This window comes from Perca fluviatilis, chromosome 15, assembly GCF_010015445.1.
Source record: "Perca fluviatilis chromosome 15, GENO_Pfluv_1.0, whole genome shotgun sequence".
Lineage (NCBI taxonomy): Eukaryota > Metazoa > Chordata > Actinopteri > Perciformes > Percidae > Perca > Perca fluviatilis.
In genome coordinates this window covers 28,383,564-28,402,567 of record NC_053126.1, presented here as the reverse complement: position 1 = coordinate 28,402,567, position 19,004 = coordinate 28,383,564, and the positions used below count along the sequence as shown (strand labels likewise).

Genomic DNA, 19,004 nt, shown 5'->3' with positions numbered 1-19,004 from the left:
TAACTGTAAAACTTAAAATGTAACTAAATATAATACGATTTTCAAACAAACAAACAAAAACAGTACACATATTAGTGGGTAAATTAAGTTGTAGCTTTTATAAAAGTGTTGCTCCATTTGCTACAACAAATCGAATCTGCGGTTTCTGAAAAGGTCAGAAACTACTGACGAAAACTGGCAGTTAAATAGTCTTTGGGGAATGTAGTTTTCTTGACCTCAGAATTCTTTCAAGCGAAACGTTTTCCGCTTTAAAATAAGACTTCTTATCCCATAGGTCACCGCGGGTATACGTCAACTGACGGGGACGCATAGCTCACGCGGACTCTGGGAGTGCTGAGTCGAATATCCTCTCTGGCGTCTCACCGTTAGAAACCGGCTGCTTAGTTCACCTGAATCGGAGACAAAACATAAGCTACACTTCGAGGTGGGACGCTTTCAATTACTCCAAGGGGTGACCTTAACATCGGGTTTTGGGCGGACACTTACGTAGACCAAGAACTGCGTAGCTGAAATCTCACAGTAGTGAAAATCTAGCTAAGACCCACGATGGACCCGACAGACACTGCCCCTGATTCCTGGGAACAAGAGGACGATGTGGAGGCCACAATCGACGGACAACTTGATTCAGCATTTACAGCCCTAAACGTGAAGGCTAAACCGTTTGTACCCAATGTGAACGCCGCCGAATTTGTTCCGGTTTTTGCCACAAAAGCACACTCGGAAAATCTAGATTCTGTTGGTAAGTTCACAGTCACGTTGGGGAGCTAGCTACTTTAGCTAGAAGTTAGCTAGCTGCTAACATAAGCCTGGGCTGGGTAGTTGCTAGCTCACCAGCCACTGTACAGGCACGCGTTCCTTGAAGCGCGACAAGCTGGCTGGCTGTTGAGTGTAGCAGTAATTTATATGGTTTGCCTAACAATGTAACTTTTAACTAAGTTACAACCTGCCAATCATGTTTATGCTACTCAGGCGTTAGACTGTAGTGGTGTTATAGCTTGTTGAGAACTGTCATAACTGTACCAACCCAGCCGGCATTAGCTTGTTACAACCAACCGGCGGTAGCTAGCTAGCATTTTGGTTAGCTAGTGTGGTGTGTCGCTCAGTGCTAAGTCAATGTATTTTAGCTAGCTAAGCAACGTTACCGGTGTATTCTAAACAGTAAACTGAGCCAAGCAAACTGTTCTCCTGGCAAACATCCATATTGTCATTCTACAGTCCAACTTAACCTGATGATTAAAACTAAGCTCGTCACTTAAAAGAGTTTAGTGGGAACACGAGTGGTGTGACGTGGATGTTCTGACGCACTGCTGGTCAAGAGTGGAGCAAAATGTGTCATACCTTGAGCAGGCTGAATTCTGTAATAACACGCAGTAAACCTTATTATTTACAATCGGCGTTTTCCACATAACTCCAATACATTGTTTGACAGACACTGTTGCTCATATTCAGCGTGTCAGTGGTTTCAAAACCGTCCACTATTGTTCCCATATACACTACCCATGGACGAATTACCAAAGGGTAGTTTGTGCTCCCAACAAATGGCGGTGCTTGACATGAAAACCTGTCAAAGTCCTCCATATTTACTGTTGTGTTTTCCTCTGGCCTTGACTTAAGGTGGCCTCTGAAGGCAAATTGGACAGTCTATTTCCTATATGTTCCATGGTTGGTTAAGAAATTCCTCAAATGCCCCCATTTTTCATCTAACTAAATTCGGCCTGTAGAATAGGTCAGGCTCCTTTTTCAAATTACCTTAAACATTAACTTAACCATTGTTTCTTTTTTTAGTTGCTGTTGAAAAGATCTCCACCATGGAGGTGTCAGAAATTGCTGGTATGTATGGAGTCTGTGTTTAAGGCTACATCCACACTACATTTTCTTTTTTAAAGAGTTTTGAAACGAAAGCGATCTCTTTTCACAAGCGTGTAGGTTCCACATTATAAGCGATCTGCATCCATATTAACATGTCAGACAACGCATATCACAAGACCATTCGCATGCACCGGGCATGCACGTGTCGGTGTAAAGCAGATTGTCAAACGTTACACTGTGGTTAAAAATCATGGCTGTATAAGTTTAAAATACTTTGGAGAACAACGATGGCGAAAAGTAATACCATGCAGGGATTTATTATCTCGGAGCAACGACGAGGTAGAGCTGTTACTGAAAGGTATGTAAGCCTACCTAAACGATAACACTGACAGGGCTCTCTGCATCGTCGTTTTCAAAGGTCTCTGTTTCTGCCTGTCCAGACTACAACGCTACCCCGGAGTTTTGGGACTTTAACAGGGTCAGCACTGGGTCTCTCAGTTTTAGGGGATCGGAAACGCCGGAGTAGTGTGTAAGCGACGAAGCAAAAGATATGCATTCTTAAACAAATGTATTAGTGTGGATGTAGCGTAAATGTTAAGATTCCCTCTGTACGTTGTGTGACATACATAATTACTGCTCACCTCGTTGACCTGTGCAGGCCCCCACTGAAAAGTTTGAAATAACAAAGCCTGTGGTGGCTCTTATGTCATGAGTTACTGAGACTCAATTCCCGAAGTTAAGTTTGCCTTAAAGCTCCGTTCCCTCTTTCTCTAGTCTTTGGCTTTATGTAGCTACAACTGCCATAGGGTGCCTTTTTGCTCTGTCACATTCACTGGGACTCTGTTTCATTATCGCTTGAAACAGACATGGCCATATTTCAGTGAGAGATAAGCCACAAAATGTACCGTAACATTTTAAAGAAGCTTGCTGTGAATCCACCATTCGTAGTCAGGTGTGTGTGTGTGTGTGTGTGTGTGTGTGTGTGTGTGTGTGTGTGTGTGTGTGTGTGTGTGTGTGTGTTAGTGCGCAGGTACATTGAATATTTTTTTTTTTTCCTTTCAAAAATGTTAATGTTAGAAATAGTAAAATTTAAGAGCATTAAAGAAAAACTGATCATCAAACCTAATTTTACATACAGCAACTTTACTAGCATTGTCATTGGGTCGTTCATTTCTGCAGTCGTTCAAATCAATGTGCCAGGATGCTTCAAATGGCTGTAGTATTTGTTTTACTTGAGTTGAAACAATGTTGCATCGTTAGAAGAAAAGGAAGCTCAGAGATGTGGTTGGATGTTAACAGGTGACGACCACAACAGCTGAGACGTGGCCGCCTTGTCTGAGTTGTAAAGCTTGACTGTGCGCACACATTGGGCAGGTTTCTGTAGTAGACATCGTAATTAAATAGGTCAGAGCAATTACCTTCAGGGAACTATTTTAAGGTTTTTAAACATGTCCTAAACCACTGGAATTCTGCACACAGTATCTAATGCAAGGAGTTCTCTAAGCCTTATGGCAGGTTGTTAAAAGACCCAGCCCCTGCTGTAAGAAAGCCAACTCTCAAATGTACTCAATCCAGAAAATGTGTAAATGAAAAACAAATCTAAAAAGTTGGCATTTGCATAATGTCGGGTGCACTTTAAAATAAAATGGTAATTAGTGCATAAAGTAGCTGTTTTTTAATGTGGAATGAGCCCAGATTAAAATGCAGTTCCCATCTTGTACCAACCTAAGTAAATAAAAAAACATACACTTGCTGTTATCAGTGCATTTATATGTAACAGTGATGTTTTTTTTTCTGTGTGTCTTAGAGACCGAAATGGAAATTAAATGAATTTTAATGACAAATAAAATGGGGGGCTTAATGTAGGAATCGGATATTGGCCTAAACTAGTAAATATTATTTTGTTTCGAAATATTGGAGGCAATTTTCCCCCCTCGATCATGTTTTTTGTTGGTATCCTTAAATGTTGTTGGGCATTTTTGGGTTACTGGGTCATTTTTTTTTATTTTATTTTTTTCCTGTGCCCACCTTAATTTCTGACACTAGATAGTTAGGAAACCTCTGGTTGATTTGCTAAAGAGGAATGGTGCTCGTAAGACATTATAAAGTAAGATGGGGATGCGCAAAAGTGTAGGACTGTAAAAATGTCTGGTTAATACATACCATATAACCATATCATATCAATACAATATCATTTAAAATCATAGACGTATGTAACCTTTGGGGAGGGCGGCCACAAGTAGAAGCTGCATCCTAATTAGGGATGCACCGATGTGTAGAATTTGTATTTGACCGATGTTTATCTTTTACGCCAGGTAAACAAATAAAACTCCATTTAAAAATAAATAAAAAAAATTAAAAAAAAGTGAATTAGCGGAAGTTTAAAAAACAAAAACAAATTTATGAACAGTTTGATTTTTTATTTTATTTTTTTTGTGGCGCAACTGAAAGCACCATTTGTTGAACGACTGTACCTGAAAGCACCATAGAGTCCCGTCAGAGCCCACATGCTTTACCTTCATTGTTTGTTTCCATAACTCAATCACGGGCAAGGTGAAATGTTGCCACACCGGTGAGTTCAGGGAAGCAGGAGGATGTTGCTACTGTTGTATGAGTCAGACCAGTTAACACTCAAAAGGCAGCGCAAAATAGATAAACAAACGTTGGCTACTGCCATCGCCGCTTGCCACCTTATTAGGGCTGTGCAATTAATCAAATGTTAATCGAGGCGATTTCGGCCTTCTAATGATCACAAACAATGGAATCAAACTATTTTTTTGCAGTTTACGTAGTAAACTCTTATTTTGGCTTCTTCTTTTCAAAAGTCAATGAGTAATTGCTTTGATTGATTGCCATAATTGAGCAGCCCTACAGCTTATTTGCCGATGAGCCGGCGACCTTAACTAGGGCAATTTGTTCAACTTTGGTTGTTTTTAAAGCGCTTAACAAATAAAGTTGGATTGGATTGAACGTAATATTGTTATATGGCATAAGTGTTGTCTTTAGAGTAAAGTGATGTACTTTTCTGAACTTACCAGACTGTTGTAGCTGTTCTATTATTTGCCTTTATCCACTTAGTCATTAGATCCACATTACTGATGATTATTTATCAAAAATCTCATTGTGTAAATATTTTGTGAAAGCACCAATAATCGACACTACAATATCGTTTCGATATCGAGGTATTTGGTCAAAAATATCATATTTGATTTTTCTCCATATCGCCCAGCCCTAATCCCTAAACATAATCCATAAATCGGATCCTGATTAGATGAAGATTGCATAAACAGAACTATGGAAAGCCTCACTGGCAGAGGTTGCAACTGCAACACAATGAGTTGTTCAGCAAATATTTGTGTCCTAAATAATGAATGTTTATGTAAACGTTGCAATCTAGTCAAACATTACCTTTGGCTGTTCTGCTTTTGTTTGACCATAAACAATAAAGGGCAGTTAAGACCAGCGCAAACACGTTACAAATCCTGCTGGCTCTGCTGCTGCTAGCTGACCATTACTTCAACCACAGGAAAGGATAGGAGAACAACAGTTTAATAATGTGTCGGGTATTACTTAATATTTTATTATTTAAATTCCATTTTCAAGTGAAGTCCCCACAGGTTAAACATGTTGTCATTGCTTTTTTTGCAGTACATTGTACACTGCACAGGAACTGTTTTTGTTAGGCTCTTTGTCCTTTTTATTCCTCAAATTTATGTAGGGCTAATTGTTATTGGTTCTTACGGATTGTAAGACTGGAAGAAAAAAATGCCTGTATTCTTGTATTTCCTTTTATGAGAACACACTGATCACTGCAGTTTACACTAAGTCTTTTGTAAAAATGTTTCCAGTAACCGAAAGTAAAAAAAACAAACTCATGAAAAACTTAAATATGCTGCTGATTATTGATATTCACCTCTGTTTTAATGCTCAGAATAAATACTGAAATGCTTGTTTGATAAATCAATTTAAAAAAAAAAGTGAAAAAAGGTTGCTCGGTCTGTATTTCACCCTGTTGAGTTGTTTTTAAGTAGCGAAGGCCCTGAATGACGTGGACTGTCTGTGGCTGTGCAGCTCCATTGGAAAACGGCGACGCAGAGATGACCACAGAGGAGCCGTGGGACCAGAAAGAGGCCGAGCCAAACGAGGAGGAGCCGGGAGGCGGGTCTTGTGGGGACCGGGGGCTATCGGGGGCAGCGACAGAGGAGGCGGCTCCGGAGGTGATGGAGGAGGAAGAGGAAACGCCGGCGCCCAAGGTTCCACCTACACAGCCAGATGCCCCCAAGAAGGAGCACATCAACGTTGTGTTCATCGGACACGTAGGTCAGTGCATATTGTACACCTGTCTGTCGTAGGCCGTTTGGTGGATGATGCTAATTACAGCAGGGATTTAAAATGAATGTCTCTGAAGTCAAATGTTAACTGATAGCGTTACTGTTAAGCAAACTGGAGCAACACCGAGTTGAGCCTTGTGTGTCTCTGGCTGGACCGAATATTCGGAGCCAGCCCTAGTTTACACAGCTGTCTAGTGTGCAGACACTGTTTCTGTCACCCGCAGACAGACTACACTTCACCTTCACACTGTGTCATCAGTGACGTACCCCCTAACACGTTTGAAGGGCAGTCATCATGGCCGGTTATCTTAGTCTGGCTCAACAGATGTACATTGCTGGGATAAAGCCGGATGCCCCTCAGTTTGGTTGTACTGTTCACTAACTAACTTGGAAATGGTCTTAAAAACCAACATGAAAAAGAATCGTGATAAGATCGTGCATCGTGATCATGCCTGACATTTGTTTTGATAGGATCTTTTTGCCATGTCGCCCACCCCTAAGCTTAAAGTGATGGTTCGGAGTAATTCACCCTAGGGTCCTTGCACCATGACCTTGAGCCAAACACCCCAGAAGCTTTTTCACCTGGGTCTAACATTGGGAGAGTTAGCGAGAGTAGCGTTAACAGCTGAATAGCTTAGCGCGGGGCTAACGGACCCACGTTTGTATCTCGTAAATTACCCCACTAATAATGCCCGAAATGATACCAAACGTCTACAAGTAGTACAAATAGGTTATGCTCTCATAAAACGATGGATTGGAAAGTTTGAGAATTTGGCCCACCCATGAGAGAGAGACATCATGGCTTTCAAACGAGCAAAGTGGCAGTTGGTCAAGGCCACACCCCCACCCTCCACCTTGCCCCCCCCCCCTCTCCTCCTCAATAGCTACAGACACAGAAATGGCACATCCTAAGGAAAGCTCATTGTGGGACTGGCTTTAGTGGCTGTAATTCTGCACCAAGGCTGAATTTCAGGAAAGAGACTTCAGATACAGTATTAGGGGACCACTAAGGTCTATATAAAAGAGACTTCAGATACAGTATTAGGGGACCACTAAGGTCTATATAAAAGAGACTTCAGATACAGTATTAGGGGACCACTAAGGTCTATATAAAAGACTTCAGATACAGTATTAGGGGACCACTAAGGTCTATATAAAAGCATCCAAAGAGCACCATGTCATGGGACCTTTAATCTAAACTCACTCTGCATTCTTCTTCTCCAGATGCTGGCAAGTCCACCATTGGCGGACAAATCATGTGAGTAGCAGTCTCCCTTTTTTTTTTTTTTTCACAGCCTTTCCTTGTGAGTGAAATTACTACTTTCACCACATCTGGCCTTTGACATGTTGTACATTTCTCTGTTGTTCCCCTCTTCTCCAACAGGTATCTAACTGGCATGGTAGACAAGAGAACCTTAGAGAAGTACGAGAGAGAAGCCAAGGAAAAGAGCCGGGAAACCTGGTGAGTGGGCACACTGCTGTGTCAGAACTAACTAGCTCTCTTATTGAATCCAGAACGTGGAAAGATGCTCTATGCTGACTTAAGTAAACTAATGGCCTAACACTATGGTTGTGAGATTTGCATCTTCTTTTTTATTTTGCAAATACGGTCAGAACCACATGTTGCTGTGTAATCAGCTGGGCCAATATTAGCTTCAATCATCAGCGTAGATAATTTTAGATGTATCCGTGTTGGTGTATATGTCAACCCTTAGAAACCGTCTCGGATTTCCCATGTGACCAAATTGACAATAGAATCTTACTTTTCTGTCTCGCAGGTATCTGTCTTGGGCTTTAGACACCAACCAGGAGGAGAGGGACAAAGGCAAGACGGTGGAGGTGGGCCGAGCATACTTTGAGACAGACAAAAAGCACTTTACAATCTTAGACGCTCCAGGCCACAAATGCTTTGTGCCCAACATGATTGGAGGTGCATCACAAGCTGACTTGGCTGTTCTGGTGAGTTCAGAAAATGACTAGTGTTGTCAAAGTGAGACATCAGATAGCAGTACTTGACTAGTAGGTAGCGGTGTGTCGAGATACTCAGCTCACGAGACGAGACGCAAGATTGGGTTCACGAGATGGGATTTTAACACTTTTTTTAATTTTTTTTGTTTTAAAGAGAACTTCACTTAAGAAATATGACTGGAAAAATGGTCTTTTATTCAATCGACTGTCACAAAATGAAAAATGAGCACTGTCAAAGGTTTTACCAAACTCAAATGACTGCCTACTCTCCTGTACAGTATAACTAACCTCTTCAGACCAATAACTGCAGGAGGAGCTTCTAACTGAGCTACTTTAGTCTCGTCAAATAAAAATCAAAACTGTAAAAATGAATTACCTTTTTTTTTAAGTCTTATTTTTTTAAGTGCAAACGATAATCAATGTAGTACTCTCAATAATCCGTGTTAACAGAGACTGACCAAAAAGAGGTTTCTCTTTACTCAGAGAACCAATGTTACAACATAACCAAGCATTTCATTGCAGCAGTAGTAAACGAGAAAGTAGGCTACTCCAGTATCAATTTATGAACATTTTGAGATGATGGGAGAACATTTGTCCTTGTTTGATATAATTAAAAGCAAAGTTATGTTTTGCTTTCTGCTTCAGACTCATTTTTAAAAAGAAAAGAGCGCGACCACACTGAACTGCATGCTGCAGGCCGTGTGTGTGTTGGTGAGAGAGCGAGACCCGCTAACGTTCTAACACTGGGTTTTACAGGCAGCTTTTTACAATTGCAACTCCTCTACCGCTTTGCAAACGCGAACTCGGAGTCAACTTTGGAGCCAGACTCATCTGGTATTATAAGACCAACCAGGCCAGACTCTGTCTACTGGCTGTTGCTCTGCACTTGTGGCCGATATCGCGAGACAACTTTTTACCTCGACAGTAAGTCTCATCACATTTTAATAACGCGAGATCTCGTGGGAGGAGAGCCCATCACATCTCTACTAGTAGGCTTTGTCTACCAAGTAGTCTCAGAAACTAGAAGTCCAATGGGTGTATTGATTTTTTTTTTTCAGTGCATAAACTGCATTCCAAAAAACTAAACTGGAAGTAGGTTAGGAACATTACATTCACACGACTCACCTTACTTAGTACACGTTTTTAGATCTTCATCTCCATTTCTATTCATATTAAACCAAATTGCCGCAAACGAGTTTCTTTATACACCTGTAACATCTTTATATGGATGTTAGGGATATATTTGACTTCTATTCAGATATGATCAGTTTTGTGACATGTTTCTTAGCTACAGCAAGGAATCGCCCTGTTAACCCGCTTATGTTTACATAGCACATGTATGACGCTACGCCACTGACTAAATGAATGTGTTGACCCTCAGGTGATCTCTGCCAGGAAAGGAGAGTTTGAAACTGGTTTTGAGAAGGGTGGACAGACGCGGGAGCATGCCATGTTGGCCAAAACAGCTGGTGTCAAGCACCTGATAGTTTTGGTGAATAAAATGGACGACCCTACAGTCAACTGGAGCCTGGACAGGTGGGTACACGATAACAATGATCAAACCGTAGACGTGTAAAAGCACGGCAAATTCATGGCTCATCTCCTACCTAAATATGAAACCGCAGCTCACAAGTCACATTTGTAATCACATTTTGTAATTTGTGATATTGAAGAAGAAAAACGCAACAAACCGCGTAGCATGCATTTAAAGACACGGTGTAACGTTAGCTTAGCGGAAGCCTGCAGCAACCAAACTGGAAAATCCTCCTGCTTCCCTTAAGTCACTGTGTGGCAACATTTTGCCGTCCCTGCGAGCGAGTTATGGAAACGAACAACACCGGTGAAGCATGAGGGATCCGACCGGACTTAATGGTGCGTTCATGTAAACCTTGTTTCAACTAATTGTGCCTTCAAATGTACCTTGTTAATTGTAAAGAAAATCAAATCGTGGATTTGGAGAATCGAGACACCCTTTAGTTATTATTAAAGCAGATGTTACTATGCTCTAACTAAATTACGTATTGAAACCTAAGATGCTGGGTTTCTGCACGACGGTCTGCTTTCTGCCGTAATCTGTTTTTATAAACCTGTATACAAGAAACCCAAGTTTTTATAAATAGGGTAGGGGATTAGAGACAACCCAAGTTCCTTGTTTAACAGGGACAAACCACAAAGGAGTGATGGGATAGAATTCTATAGAATTCTCCTAGACAGAGCCATTTTAGTGTTTTTATCAGTTTTTTAGTTAAGTGTTTTTACATTAGCCTAACAAGCGCTTGAAAATACATTACTGGTTATATATCACTGTTATGTAACCAGCATGCAGGTCGCAATATTTGTTAAAAGCCAAATAAATATTGTGATGCTGCAGAGACTCCGACCTACAAATTGTATACAGCACACCTCCTCGCAAAAATCCCACTATAACCATTTAAATATTTTTTTTATTTAAATATTTTTCAATGAGAGAGTGATAGAAAAAGGATAATTCCCTCCGATATCATGAATAATATCGCAGTCGCGATATCAGTCAAAATTAATCACAATTATTTATTTATATTTTCCTCATATCGTGCAGCCCTACTCTAGAGCACTTGGAAGAGAACAGAGACCCCTGTTTTGAAGCGGACCAAAGTTCCGATGAACTTTCACACCGCCCCAAACCAACCGACTATCCAACCAAAATCTGCAGGGTTTGTTTAAAATGGACCAAAGGGCTCAGCTGTGAAAGCAACCCTAGAGGTACATTACCGCCACCAAGTGGTCTGGAGTTGCTACGCTCTCATTATGGGCTCTTTCGTCAGTCCGGTCCCGTCGGGTGTCTGGCTTAATATCGAACCGGTTTGAAAAATGTTACACCGGCCCAAGCCTATGCTGCAGTCTGCCCTTGTCCTTGGCAATGGCAGCAGCATACCAGGATCCTGGCATAGGTGTCCAGGTGCTGGGGGATGAAGTGGAAGGCCAGGTTGACTGCGTCACCCGTAGGTGAACTGCAGCTTGTCCATGAGCGGGTCAGGGAAGGCTTCGCAACCCCAGATGTCAGGGCGACGGGTCTGTAGTCATTTAGCTGTCCGTTTTTTGGGGACGGGGATAATGGCGGAGGTTTAAAATGATGCCTGTGAACACTAGAGACAGCCAATCAGCACAGTGCCTCAGTTTGCCTCAGTCTTTTATACTCATTCATACTCCTCCACCTCTCGCAACTCAACTGATGCGGTCATACAGACATTTTCCAGGCAGCTATTAATGGTGACAGTGTTTGATTGGACTGTATTATATTGAGAGTTGCTCTAATATTGTGTCCCCCTGATTTATGTGAGTTAACGGTTACCTAGTATCTGTTATTAATTCAGTATCCATCTCAGTACATGTCCTCTGCATACACATGAAATGGCTGCCGCCATATTTATATGTATTCTTCTTTGAAGATGTTGATGTCCCTCCCGTTGTCGAACCCTCAGGTATGAAGAATGTAAGGAGAAACTAGTGCCATTTTTGAAGAAGGTAGGCTTCAACCCGAAGAAAGACATTCACTTCATGCCGTGCTCCGGACTGACCGGAGCCAACCTGAAGGAGCCCACTGACATGTGCTCCTGGTATACGTAAGTCCGTCAGCTTCTTCTCATCAACTCTACTGTCCTTGTGGCTACTATATGTATGTACGTTCATCCATCTCTACTAAACTTCTGTCCATATCTGATTTTTATTTCAGAGGGTTACCATTCATTCCACACTTGGACAATTTGCCACATTTAAACAGATCAAGTGATGGCCCTGTCAGATTGCCCATCGTAGACAAATACAAGGTAAGAATCATTTGAACACCCTGCTCGATTCCTACAATTACAACGAAGCCCGGTCAAAAGATTTTCAGTTTCCTGCCACCAAGCATTGACAAACACATCTCAACTTTCTTTAGGTGCTTTATTGTAGAAGTCTGCATTCAAAAAGTGTGGAGCTGTAGACGTTGAAAACCATAAACGCTGGGGTTTAGAAAGATTTTAGAATGCCTTGCTTTGTTTTTTGATAAATATGTTGATTACATTTTCCACATGATATACCAAAACATTAGGAGTGGGAATCACCAGATGCCCCACTATACTATACTTTTTCCCCCAACTTATATCCCCAAAGGAAAACGTTTGTCAATTTCAAAAGCAATTTGCTATTATTCTAGTACCAGACTTGGGGTGAATCCTGCACACCACCACCATTTATTTATCAAACTAATGTTGCTGTCCACCCTGGACCTTAATCAGGAGTATATCCAACAATGAATACAACAAAGGGCTTAAATACACCCTGCTCTGCCCATGATGCTGTAGCAAGAGCAGAGAATTTCCTTTTTTCAAGTCTTTGATATTTTCAAACACACGTGCACAGAAGAGTTGTTGGATATGTGTAAATTTTTTTTATTATTATTCTAGTACCAAAAAGTTAAATTGTGAAGTTGAGTTTCCCTGGTGGCTGAGCTCTACAGGAAACGACAAATGATCGATGCCAACATGTGCTTCTTCTCTCACCTGCTCTGTAACGCTGTTGGTCGGTCTTGTCTCATCAGGACATGGGCACTGTGATCCTGGGCAAGCTGGAGTCGGGCTCCATCAGTAAAGCACAGCAGCTCGTCATGATGCCAAACAGGGTGAGATATCCCACGAGCCTTTCCTTCCATCATCAAGAAAGATCCCAGTGCGAAAACTGACCTATGCAACTGTCTGTGTTGTTGTAACTTGTCTAAAAGCAAAAATCCAAATGCTGAAAATATGCAATTTAAAACACATTTACTATTTAGATTGCGTGTGTTTTGTCATGCATCACTTGGGTTATTAACCCCTCAGTGTTCCGACGGCCCGCAAACGCATCGTGACCTTTAAACAACTGTTCCAATCCATTAAACTCTTTAGTTCAAAGACCTTATTATGTTAAAATATATCTAATTATTCTATATCTAATATTTGAACACGAGTTCACCAGTACTTTACAAGAGATGTGCCATTGATTTTTCTCTATGTACATTTTACAAATACAAAACATGTGCAAAGGAGAATACATTAGAAAAAATAAAACTACTGTAAACAACAGTTACAGGGTCTTTTTTTGAAAGCGCCTAAACATTACAAATATAAAACGGGTGTAAAATCGTTGTTTTATGAGATTTTGTTATCAAATTTCAACTGGGACTATGTAAGACTTCTTGCTGTAGCCCTGCCATGTTTTCAAGCTTATAAGTCCCAGCTATAGTAATCTGCAGGCATGTTTTTTATTTAACAGTATTCAGGTGGAAATGAAAACCTTGTTTTCCAGTTTATTCAAATACAAGTGCATACTTACAATACTCATGGCCAATAGCACTTACGGTACAGTGATTCTGACCGTTGGAGAAGAAACTTCTAGTCCAAATGGTTCAAGAACAGCTTTCAGTTTACTTTAGGTATGTGTTGAACAGGCGTTTTTAGCTATTTTTACAGGAATGGTAAGCGGTTAAGTCAATCTTCTGAATACTTGGGTGCCTGCGTAGCCCGTTCTCCCCCCTCCTCTCCCTTTTCATGTCTGAGCTGTCACAATAAAGGCATTAATGCCCCAAAAAAAGCTCTTCTGAGAACTTCATTCAGAAATTGAACTGAAACTGAGCTAATCATTTCCAAATACTAGAAACCTGTAAATGTAATTATTGACCGCTAAAGTCAACTAGATGGCTCCCATTTAGTCCTAGACATCGAGTCTGCCCTTGGTTTTTAAACGGCACAAGCAAACCAAGTCTTTGCACTGGAAGTAGCCGATTCACTCTTCTAGCCAATCGTTGACTCCTTCTCTGTCTGCAGCGTGTTTGTTTGGCCTCTCTCTTTGTCTTATTCCATGTTTTGTCTACGGCTTGTCCTCATGCAGCATGTGGTGGAGGTGTTGAGTCTCCTGTCAGATGACGTGGAGACGGACGACGCCTCGCCGGGGGAAAACCTCAAGCTGCGGTTGAAGGGCATCGAGGAGGAGGAGATCCTGCCTGGCTTCATCCTGTGTAACGCCGAGAACCTCTGCCACACAGGGCGCACCTTCGACGCCCAGGTCAGTGTCGCGCAGCAGCTCCGTGCTACAGTCCGCTGTGTTTTTATATGCTCCTAACTAGGAATACCATGACACAGGTGCTGCACCACCAGCATCCAGGATCCCAATGCAGAGCACACACTTAAAGTTGACACATCTCGCCTTCACATGGTTCCAGGGAGTGAAGAAGTAGACTAATGGAATGACCACATACACAAAATAAAAACTTGTGTTGTAATAATGTTTTGCACATAAGTAATTACATATTGCACTGGTGGTTGTGTTAAGATGTCACTCTCAAAGAAATGCATACATGTTAATGACCTTGGAATGAATTAAAATAACAAATTGTTTAAAAGGCGTTCATGAATTAAATTTTGATATGCATATATGGCTTCACTTCCCAGCAACAGCTCAGCCAGGTGTTCCAACCACATCTGGTGACTGTTAATGGGTGGGGGGAGCCCCTGAGAGAGTTCCAAACAGCCATAACCCATAACTACTGCAACTCTTTTTTCCTCACAGATCGTCATCATTGAACACAAATCTATCATCTGTCCCGGTTACAACGCAGTCCTTCACATTCACACCTGCATTGAAGAAGTGCAAATTACGGTAAGAGCCTAAATACTTAACCCTGTTAACATGAGGCCCCCACGGGAAGAAACGCTCTCACTTGATTAAAAACTGAGGAATAATGATTTGTTAAAGTGTGTGATTTGAATAGTGCCATTTGAACAAATGTAGCGTGGTGCTTTTGATTGTAGCAGTTGGATGTTTTGGCTGAGGGATTTTGCGTTAGACCTGTGTATGTGCTAATGTCCTGTCGCTTCCATCTGCAGGCCATAATCTGTCTGGTGGACAAGAAGACAGGGGACAAGAGTAAGACACGGCCACGATTCGTCAAACAGGACCAAGTGTGCATCGCCCGTCTGCGCACAGCAGGGACCATTTGCCTCGAGACCTTCAAAGACTTTCCTCAGATGGGACGGTTTACCTTACGGGACGAAGGTACAGCATCTACAGAGCCTGGGGCTGGGTTGGGGTTTGGAGTTAAAGGAACACGCCGACTTATTGGGACTTTAGCTTATTCACCGTATCCCCCAGAGTTGGAGAAGTCCATACATACCCATCGCAGCAACTGAGCATACTCCAGGTGAACTCTCTGCTCCTCACCACGGGGCTTACCGTACCTGTGCTGCGTGCAAATCACTCCGCCCAAGTAGCAGCAGTAGCAGTGCTTTGCCTTCTGAGAATATAGTTCCCAGTTTTTATACGGTTAGAAAATGGCTGTGTCTCATGTGACCTTTGCTATTTGTACACGCTGTGACTATACAAATCACAACATGTAAATAGGAACATGTTGGCGTTATTTTGTCACTTATTGGAAGCAGTAGGCTAGATGGAGCCGGTTACCTCCAGCATCTGTGCTAAGCTAGGCTAGCGGTGGGGGCGTCAGAGTTACGACGCGCACGGAGATGAGAAGGGTATGTATGGACTTATCTAACTCTGGGGGATTTGGTGAATAAGACAAAAGTGGCAATAAGTTGGTGTGTTTCTTTTAAACTTTGAGGTCCAACATGAGCGTTACAGCTCCTTCACTGGTTAAACACGTTGATGTGGCTGGTTTGGACTCTACTGTAGTCCTGTTAGATGATTATAGGCTCCAGCTTTTGGTCCTCCTGTGTGAATCTCAGTAAGCAGCAGGACTGCTGCTGCAGCTCACAATTCTTTTGATTATCTAGTAATTGATGGATCTTTTTTTTTTTTTTTTATCAAACATTTGGTCTAAATGTCAGTAAAATGGTCAGAAAAACAAATGGTGAGACTGTGGGTAGAGCGGTCACCCACCAATTTGAACGTCGGTGGTTCAATCCTCTGGACTTTGAAAATGAAATCTGTTACCCATTACAAGTTACACTATTTAAAACGTAATAGTAGTGTAACTATTGCAATTACTTTATCAAAGTAATGTAACTTATTACATTTAATTACTTTTTGGTTACATTTCTAATTGTTTTCAACTGTTAGCCATTTCAAATGTTTAAACTTTGCTTGCAGCAGCACTCAACACTGACTTACTGTCACACTCCTTTTAAACCCTTCATCACATGAGTTAAGATTACAATCCTTTCATTCTGAAGAGCAGCCGCCACAAAGTCAGACTTGCGTGGCTAACTTCTTTAAGAATGGCAATTAAATATAAACTGCTGCATATGCACCAAGCAAAATATGGTGTACGAAAATATGGTGTACGCCTTCAATACGTATTAGGAGCCCAGTGAGTCACACAGAAGGTAGGCATGTCTTCCCTCCTTTATTTAATATGACCGCTAGCAGTTACTGTAAGCTAACTTAACTCCCATACCTGCAGATGTTTCCTGAGGTTGGACATGGACATTTCAACGTCGATACCATTTTGACAGCCAGCAAACATTAAACCCTTCTCAGATTTTTTTGTATGAAATGTTTTTTTTTTTTTTTTTATATTTCCAGCACTGGAAGGGTTTTTATCCGTAGCCATAGAGACAACTCTGACAGCTTGAGAGGCAGTTGAACTGTCAGACGGGGCGGTGTGCAAATTCAAACAGGAGAACCAATCCAACGCATCAGAACAGCAACACACTTCACTAAACGGCTTTGGCTGGAAACGGGCTAAAGGAGACATTGTGCACATGAAAAACATGCAAAGCAACTAAATTAATATTATTCAGCATATAGCCTAGATTTTTACAGCAAATATTCCCCAATGTAATCAACATTTTCATAGGTAACTGTCATTTAATTACCCCCCCCCCCCAATTACGGTCACGTTACTAGTAACTAGTTACTCCCCAACACTGAATGTGTGTGAATTTGATGAGCAGGTGGCGCCTTATACGGCAGCGTGTGGGGGTGTGGGTGTGGCGCTTTGAGTGGTTAAGACTAGAAAAGCGCTTTATAAATGTCATCCATGCCATACATTCTGCTCCTCATCTCTTATTTCATGTTGGGAGCTACAGGTTGTCAACGTTAATTAGGCTGACACTAAACGTAACAAACTGCAGAGTTTGTCTTTTTTTGGCCCAAAAAATGTGGTCCGATATCTTTAGTGTCTTTAGTTAGTTAGAAATGTTGGTGAAGGTAAACCTAATAAGTCTCGATAAGCGATTCAAAAGGAGTAGAAAAGTGGATTTGAGTTGAGTTCCAGGGGAACTATGCTGTTTTGGTTTTTGAGTTGAATGGTGGTCGTCTTGCTCCCCCCTAGCGCCTGTGAGCAAGATAAACCACCCTTGCAACTTTCGGCGGGCGAGCCACCGGCCTCAGCGTCTGGAAGTATCGTGTGATATCAGGTCTCGCCATGTAACGAATTGCTTCACAGCACTGCACACATACACGCCCCCATTCAGGAACCGGCTAACAAGGTAGCGATGGAGTTTTTCACACTATCGTCATGGCTGAGCCGGCAAAAAAACGAAGCAGAAAGCTAGGAAAGCATTGTCGGAGGAACGGAGAAAGAGGAAACGGCAGATTGACCAAGCGAGGCGTCCGACACAAGTAAACGTAGGAGCTGCCAAATGTCTATTCTGAAGCTGTAGGGGGAGCTTCAGAAACCTGCGAGAAATGGCCAAAACTGCGTAGTGCCCTTTTTAAGCGTTAATGACAGAAATGTGATGGCTGTTTTCTGTTTGTGTGTCTCAGGTAAGACCATCGCCATCGGTAAGGTGCTGAAGCTGGTTGCTGAGCGGGACTGAAGAGGACAGAGCTGCCTGAGAGTCCTGGTGAGAAGGAAGGGGCGGAGCTCGGTCATAACCCGCCCACACAGTTGTCAGCGGCGACGGCACTTTCCTGTCACGCCCCCTTCTGCGTGCCGAAGAACAGCTTCAGAAAAAAACTCATGTCAAAAAAGAACCCGTTTTTAAGCAAATGACACACCAAGATGAAGTCCACACGAGTCAGCTTTCTCATATTGAGAGCTCAGCTATGCCATTGGGTTAGCCCCCCCCCCCTCACTTCCCTACTCTGGTCTACTCATTACATGATTTCTTTTTTTTTTTTTTTTTTTTTTTTCTGTCACTATTTTTTCTTTTTATAAATGACAAATGGCGGAAGTTATATCTGTAAACAGATGTGGACGAGGTTTTGCTGGGAATATAAAGGATGATTTTCAGAAGTAAATTGCAAAAGAAACCATTTAAAGGAACTTAACTGGTTGAAACCAAAATGTTTATCTTGGGTGTACATGTCTCCCTCTGCTTTGACCCAGTTTTTGGTTTCTCGTGGCGTTCTGGCAGTGTGCTTGAGCGTGTTCAAATGTTATTAAAGCAAACAACTATGACAATAAAATTATAAATTGGGAAAGCAAAGTGTGTTCATTTTCAGAGCACAGTCAGGTGGCTGGTTTCATATTTGTTAACGTTGTAATGGGATTACCAATGTTGGTTTACCTGCTCAACATTTGTGGTGTAGAAGTTCACAAAGCAGCAGACGTTCTCTTTTAAATGCAGTTTTCAGTTTAAACATTGTCTGGCCACATGTTAATGAACATTTGTATTCTTATAATACTGTTTTGAAAATAAGATGATTTTTATTTGAGAAATGTATGTATTCTTAACAGTATTTAGAACCAGCGCCAGATTGGTACAGTGACTTGGCCTGGTCTAAATGGTGATGGCTAATGTCAGTTCAGAAAGGCCAAATACATGTTGGGGATCGTTTAGAAACAGTGTCACCATTACATGGTTTGTCCACCAGAGAGCACAGAGTTAGTTTTACACTGTACAATGTCTTGCTCGCAACATTGCTATTTACAGCTTGGGATCCTTAACACGTTTCTTTATGCAAAAAAAAAAGTATCAACCTCAAAAGTCCATTATT

The 19,004-nt window shown here is 41.7% G+C and overlaps 1 protein-coding gene across 2 annotated transcripts; it reads left to right on the top strand.

The window, feature by feature from the left end:
- Positions 1 to 285: 285 nt before the first annotated feature.
- On the top strand, positions 286 to 18,488 carry gspt1l (G1 to S phase transition 1, like). 2 transcript variants are annotated; one of them, XM_039825177.1, is made up of 14 exons: positions 287 to 739; positions 1,786 to 1,830; positions 5,881 to 6,129; positions 7,365 to 7,398; positions 7,525 to 7,602; positions 7,919 to 8,099; positions 9,490 to 9,644; positions 11,570 to 11,710; positions 11,821 to 11,914; positions 12,670 to 12,750; positions 13,995 to 14,168; positions 14,673 to 14,762; positions 14,990 to 15,158; positions 17,829 to 18,488. In XM_039825177.1, the coding sequence occupies exons 1-14, from the start codon at positions 547 to 549 to the stop codon at positions 17,879 to 17,881; spliced, it is 1,737 nt and encodes a 578-aa protein (XP_039681111.1). In that variant the 5' UTR covers positions 287 to 546; the 3' UTR covers positions 17,882 to 18,488. The 2 variants fall into 2 exon arrangements, with proteins under 2 accessions (XP_039681112.1, XP_039681111.1); XM_039825178.1 differs by lacking the exon at positions 1,786 to 1,830 and having other exon boundaries at positions 286 to 739.
- The last annotated feature ends 516 nt before the right edge of the window (positions 18,489 to 19,004 follow it).